The following is a 6942-nucleotide window of genomic DNA, read 5'->3' as shown; positions in this document are numbered from 1 at the left end:
GTGCAAGTTTCTGGTAAGGCATTGATATTATTTACATGCCATTCTAGTGTCAGTGTCTGGTAAGGGCTGGCTAGTAGTTATATACTAGTCTCGTCCTAATTACTGATACTTAAGGCCTGGATAGTTGCCAAACAAGTGTTATAAATTTCAGTACAGCTGAGATAACAATGTTACAAAACTACCCCCTTTGATTTAGCTTAGTCACACTTGTGATCTGATGAGTGGCTGGATGCGAATGTTGGTTCATCTTAAAAACTGTAACATTTTATTTTCACCATTTCCTAAAATCTAGATTTTCGAAAGCGAAACATTCTGTCGAAAGCGAAACATTCTGGGGTCAGTTTTGAGTTTTGGGCATCTGTTCTCGAAGCGAGGAAGCAGCAGTGATTTTGAGCCTCATTAACACTGGGCCGACGAGTTGCGGGGGAGCCAAGCGATCTTCCCAATGCAGCTCACTGGATTTGAGGCCTACCAAAATTTGACCTCCCCGGCCGGCAGAAAGGTAAGTACATGGGGGGAGGGGAGGCATGATAGTGAAGGGGAAGTCTCAGGGTGGCAGTGGCCCATATTATTAATGTGGGGTCCAGAGGAGGACTCCTGGCCCGACAAAATAATATCCAACTTACTCTGACCGGGTCGTTCCTCCATTTTTGTCCATGGGAAATGATCGAAGCGTGCCTTTTCCAAACTAAAATGGCAATCATAGGACCCCAATTTGTATATTGAAATGGGCCTACCACGTGAAACAGGCAAACGTTAGGGGTGTCCAGCGGTAGGCCTATTTCAAAATGGCGTCGGCTGCATTGTCGGGGTTAATGGGGAGGTAAGGCTACCGACCCCATTTTGAAGTCATTACCACCCCGTTGGAGCCAGGCCATACAAGTTAAAATCAACCACTATGAGTGCTATTAGTCTCCGTCATACAGAACTAGACATAGGAATGACTCGGGTGGATTGTAGAATAGGGCCTCAGGATTCAGTGAAATGCCTTAATATTGCTGGTACATCCAGATAACTTTGCCTCAGTGTTCATCACTCCATTTAAAAGCACAGCAGCAGTTTCTATGCCATAAACGAGACTGACTCAGTATTTTCAAAGAGAAATAAATAAATGTTCAATACTTCCTTAAAAAAAAATCTCTCCTTTTAAATGCTTTTTTCTGATATGCCCGATGAAGGTGTACTTAAAGTGCAATTCAAAATGTCAAACGTTCTCCTCTCCTGGTTAACAGCAGTGTTGTTTTGTGCGCTGACATCTGGTGTCGTAGTTTCCTGCATTATTGTGCATAAGATGGCTTTAGTCTGTGGAGGAGTCTCAGAATGAGTCTTAGTAAGGCCAGTGTGATTCTCATGCGGGATACTGAAAGGGTGGGCCGTAGCCTCCCATGCTCGCTGGTTTGTGAAGTCTGCGAAAGAATGAGTCAATGCACCAGCTCTGTGGCAGGCTTCCCTGTGCAATGTTTTGCTTTCGTCTTTTGCTCGTAGTGAGGCATAGCTGGTGGCAATGCTGTTGGCATACGAGAGTGGTGTCTGCTGCCCACTGACCCAGCCCAGCCTGCGTGCCTGGCCATCCCTTGCAGCACCCACCGTTCGCTTCAGTCGCTCACACCCCATGGTAAGAAGCTTTTTCCGGCAGAGGATGTACACCCAGGGATCCAGGATTGGATTGAATGAGGCAAAACGGATGGCTGAAAGGTCACTGCGGTAGTCCAGCTTCTCGCCTGCCTGGATCTGCGCAGGGCCATACAGCTGATTCACAAAAATGCGTATCTGATTAGAAAAAAAAATGAACGCGTTAATTTAAAATACTTATTTAATCTCACCATCCATTTGAGTTAAGCACAGACCAGCAGAAGGGATTTCCCTTCCACTTAACTGGGTTCTGTTTTTTTTAACTGCTGTCCATCTGCAATTTCTTTCCATCCTGACGGAAAGTCTCTGCCCTGAAATGTTGACTGATTGACTTCTCCACACATGCTGCTGAACCTGCTGATTATTTCCAGCTTTTTCTGTTTTTGTTTTGAAGAGCTGAATTGTTTAATTAACATGCGATTCACGACTCCAGCATAAACCTGCTTTTTTTTGCTGTTACGGATAGTAGGGATAGAACTTTACAATGAAAACAGGAAATGCTAAAAACATACAATCGTTCCACCAGCATCTGTAGAAGAGAAAAGACAAGCTAATGGTTCAAATGTAGGCTCTGTTGGGGTAAATTTTTCATGCAGCACGCACATAATTTTCCGATATGCACTGGCTACGTGCAAGGTCCTGCCAGTGGCAAGAGGTCTTGCGAAATTTACTCTTTTGCCTACAACCAAACATTAACATTGCTTTGCAAATGCTAATAGATTGCTGTGCATTTCCAACATTTTCTGTTTTATTTCAGATTTTCAGCATTTGCGGTTTCTTTTTTTTTATTGGGGATGGAGCTTTAGGCATTTCACAGCTGAAATTCAAAGTGTGTTTAATAAAAATGATTGCTTATTCATTTGGCAACACTGTTATTTTATAATTATATAAATCTACTATTACAGTATGGTTAGAGTAGCTATGGAAAAGGACGAGGAACGTAAAAATACTCAACTGGAGGCGAGCTAATTTCAGCGAGTTGAAAAGGGATCTGGCCCAGGCAGATCGGAATCAAAGATTGGCAAGTCAAACAGTAAATGAGCAATGGGAGACCTTCAAAGAGGAGGTAGTTTGGGTGCAGGCCCGACACATTCCCACGAGGGAGAAAGGAGGGGCATCCAAAGCACGAGCTCCCTGGATGACCAAACCTATAGAGATTATAATGAAACAGAAAAAGGAGACGTAGGATAAATGCCAGGTTCATCATGCTGTAGAGAACCAAGTTGAATTTTGGAAAGTGCAAGGAGAACTGAAAAAGGAAATAAGAGGGGCAAAGGGATTGTATGATAATAGAATAGTTTCCAGTGGCAGAAGGGTCGGTAACGAGAGGACAGAGATTTAAGGTAACTGGCAAAAGAGACATGGGGGAAAAACATTTACACAGCGAGTAGTTATAATCTGGAATGCACTGCCTGAAAAGGTGGTGGAAGCAGATTCAATTAGAATTTTCAAAAGGGAATTATATAAATACTTGAAGGAGAACATTTTGCAGGACTATGGGGAAAGAGCAGGGGAGTGGGACTAATTGGATAGCCCTTTCAAAGAGCCGGCACAGGCACGATGGGCTGAATGGCCTCCTTCTGTGCTGTATGCTTCTATGATTAGTGGGTAGCATAAAAGGGAACACTAAAGTCTTTTATTAACATACAAATAGTAAAAGTATAGTCAAAGGAAGGGTGGGGTCGATTGGGGACCAAAAAGGAGATCTTCTTGTGGAGGCAGAGGCCATGGCTGAGGTACTGAATGAATACTTTGTATCGATCTTCACAAAAGAAGAGGATGCTGCCAAAGTCACAGTAAAGGAGGAGGTAGTAGAGAAATTGGATAGGATAAAAATAGATAAAGAGATATTTAAAGGTTGGCAGCGCTCAAAGTAGAAAAGTCACCAGGTCCGAATGGGATGCATCCTAGGTTGCTGAGGGAAATAAGAGTTGAAATAGTGGAGGCTCTGGCCAAAATCTTCCAACCCTCCTTAGATGTGGGAGTGGTGCGAGAGAACTGGAGGATTACAGATGTTACACAATTGTTCAAAAAAAGGGAAAGGGATACAGGCCAGACACCTAACATTGATGTCTGTGGTGGGGAAACTTTTAGAGACAATAATGTGAGACAAAATTAATTGGCTCTTGGAAAAGTATGTGTTAATCAATGACAGCCAGCATGGATCTTTTAAAGGCAAATCGTGTTTGACTAACTTGATTGAGTTGTTTGATGAAGTAACGAAGAGGATGGATGAAGATAGTATGGTTGATGTTGTGTATATGGACTTTGAAAAGGCATTTTATAAAGTGTCACATAATCAACTTGTTAGCAAAATTGAAGCCCATGTGATTAAAGGGGCAGTGGCAGCATGGATACAAAATTGGCTAAGTGACAGAATGCAGAGAGTAGTGGTGAATGGTTATTTTTCAGACTGATGGGAAGTATACAGTGGTGTCCCCCAGGGGCCAGTATTAGGACCGCTGTTCTGTTTGATACATATTAATGATCTGGACTTGGGTATGCAGGGCATAATTTCAAAGTTTCCAGATGTCACGAAACTCATAGAAGTAGTAAACAGTGAGAAGGATTGTAACAGACTTCAGGAGGACATAGACAGACTGGTGAAATAGGCAGACACATGGCTGATGAAATTTAATGCAGAGAAGTGTGAAGTGAGTCTCTGCACAATCACAACCAGAGCTCACTGTAAACTCCTATATAATCACAACCAGAACTGACTGTAAACTCCTATATAATCACAACCAGAACTGACTGTAAACTCCTATATAATCACAACCAGAACTGACTGTAAACTCCTATATAATCACAACCAGAAGAGCCTATAGGCAACTGAAAAGGTCAAATTTCTCAGAAAGAAAAAAAAGACTTGCATTTATATAGCGCCTTTCACGACCTCAGGACGTCCCAAAGCGCTTTATAGCTAATGAAGTACTTTTGAAGTGTAGTCACTGTTGTAATGTAGGAAATGCAGCAGCCAATTTGCACACAGCAAGCTCCCACAAACAGCAATGTGATAATGACCAGATATGCTTGTTATAAAAGCAAAATACTGCGGATGCTGGAAATCTGAAATAAAAACAGAAAACGCTGGAAATACTCAGCTAGTCAGGCAGCATCTGTAGAGAGAGAAACAGAGTTAACGTTTCAGGCCGATTACCTTTCATCAGAACTGCTAGTTCTGACGAATGGTCATCAACTTGAAACGTTAACTCTGTTTCTCTCTCTACAGATGCTGCCTGTCCTTCTATGCTTTTTGTCATGTTGATTGAGGGATAAATATTGGCCAGGACCCTGGGGACAACTCCCCTGCTCTTCTTCAAAATAGTGCCACGGGACCTATTACATCCACCTGAGAGAGCAGACGGGCCTTGGTTTAACATCTCATCTGAAAGACAGCACCTCTGACAGTGCAGCACTCCCTCAGCACTGCACTGGAGTGTCAGCCTAGATTTTTGTGCTCAAGTCTCTGGGGTAGGGCTGTGAACCCACAACCTTCGGACTCAGGCGAGAGTGCTACCCGCTGAGCCACGGCTGACACAGGTAGTATGTGTATATAAGTCATACATTCGTGATGCACTTAGAGAACCTTTAAATATAAGAGCGAGCCTTCAACAACATGATTTTCACAGATATAGTTACTAAAATAGCCACCACAAAACGTGTGCGACGTCTACACTAGGTTGGATAGATCTCACGTCAGAAATTCAGTTTCTAGATGCGTTATAATCTGACCGGTGATGTTTCTGTTTAAACACAAATCAAATCATATTTGGCCATTGAGAACTGTAGCAACGTTTCAGCACGAAAGTCAAAATCAAGTGCTACGGAACTATTTGCTGGTTAGAATATTATAAATTAAGATCTGTCCAGTGGCACAGATGGACCTTTCACTGACGATACTTCTGAACACATTCAAAATTGAGAATAACAGACTTTAAAAAGTTTTCATTTTAGCTGAAATATGAGACGGCACTCAAATGGTTAAAATATAAAACGGAGAATTTTAAATAAAAGTCTTTAATCTTTCATTATCGTTTGACGTGGTGAATTCAAGTCGATACAGTTTTCAATGGGATCAGCCCCAATAATTAAGGTAGTGCAAACATTTTTCATTAAATTGCTTATTTACATTCAGATTAGTGATCAGGCAGAAGCTCTCACAAGTTCCCCATCTCCCTTTTTTTAAAAGGGTTTTACTTTCTATCTCTCTCCTCGCTTACCACCAGCGGGATGGAGCAGACCAGGAAGACTATGGTCATGAAGACCAACAGCCAGAACATCTGCATCTCGGCGGCGGAGGCTGCGAGGGTGGGGAATCGCCGGCCTCTGTAGCTCCCCGTGGCGGCAGCTTCGCCCCTCCCCATGGACCTCTTCCTCATGCTGATGAGGGTGGCACAGACCGACAGGTTGCACAGGACGGTCACCAGGATCAGGAAAGCGCTGAAGCCCCCGTACATGTAGGTGTAGGAGGCGGACACCGTGCTGTTGGCCCTCCAATCCAGGAAGCACCAGGTCCCGGGGAAATGCCTCACGTTGCTCCCCAATCCGAAAAAGGGCAAGATGCAGAAGACCAGGTTGAGCAAGTAGGCGCCCATCAGGGCCAGTCTGGCCAGGCTCTTGTCGATGTATTGGCTGTAGAAGAAAGCGTGGTTGATGGCCAGGTAGCGCTCGATGGACATGGTGCACAGGATGGTCATGCCCGCGGAGCCGAAGAAGAGCATGGAGAAGGAGAAGAAGTGGCAGAGCGGTTGTCCCCCGGGCCAGTGTTGGGTCAGGTAGGTGGCTATCACCACCGGGCTGGTGCAGCAAGTCCCCAGCAAGTCGGTCACCGCTAGCCCGCACACCAGAGTGTAGAAAGTGGTCTCTTTCTGCTCTTTCTTGGAGACGCACAGGACCACGATGGCAATGAGGTTGCCCACCACCCCGACGGCGAACATGCTGGCCGAAGTGACTACATGGCTGGACTTGATGTTTAAAGACACGGCCGAGCCGTTAGTGGAGGTGTCATTAACTTCCTCCCAGCTCGATTCGTTCAGAGACTCAGTCATCATCACAGTCAGCATCCTTCCGAGCTAGGGTTTAACAACACCACCGCATCAGAAATGTAGGAAAAAAAACCCACAGAGACAAACAGTGGCCAGCGGTCACTAGTCTGAAAGCGGCAAAGGACCTGAGCACATACACTGCAGAGTCTTCCTTTCTCTCTCTTTGTTACACCGCTTTCTTGCTCTGTTGGCTGATGTTCTGACTCTCTCACAACGCGCTCTCTTTTTTAAATCCGAAGCTGCCGCCTGCAGGTGACACCAG

The 6942-nt window shown here is 44.4% G+C and overlaps 1 protein-coding gene across 1 annotated transcript; it reads right to left on the bottom strand.

The window, feature by feature from the left end:
* Positions 1 to 1146: 1146 nt before the first annotated feature.
* Positions 1147 to 6698, bottom strand: ptger4c (prostaglandin E receptor 4 (subtype EP4) c). Its single transcript, XM_085977728.1, has 2 exons — positions 5856 to 6698; positions 1147 to 1770 (listed from the first exon to the last, which is right to left on the bottom strand). Exons 1-2 carry the CDS (start codon positions 6696 to 6698, stop codon positions 1147 to 1149), a joined length of 1467 nt encoding a protein of 488 aa, XP_085833854.1.
* Positions 6699 to 6942: the final 244 nt, after the last annotated feature.

Source organism: Somniosus microcephalus, chromosome 3 (genome assembly GCF_052327205.1).
Source record: "Somniosus microcephalus isolate GS21.2 chromosome 3, FLI_Smic_1.0, whole genome shotgun sequence".
Lineage (NCBI taxonomy): Eukaryota > Metazoa > Chordata > Chondrichthyes > Squaliformes > Somniosidae > Somniosus > Somniosus microcephalus.
This window is presented reverse-complemented; position numbering and strand designations above follow the sequence as displayed.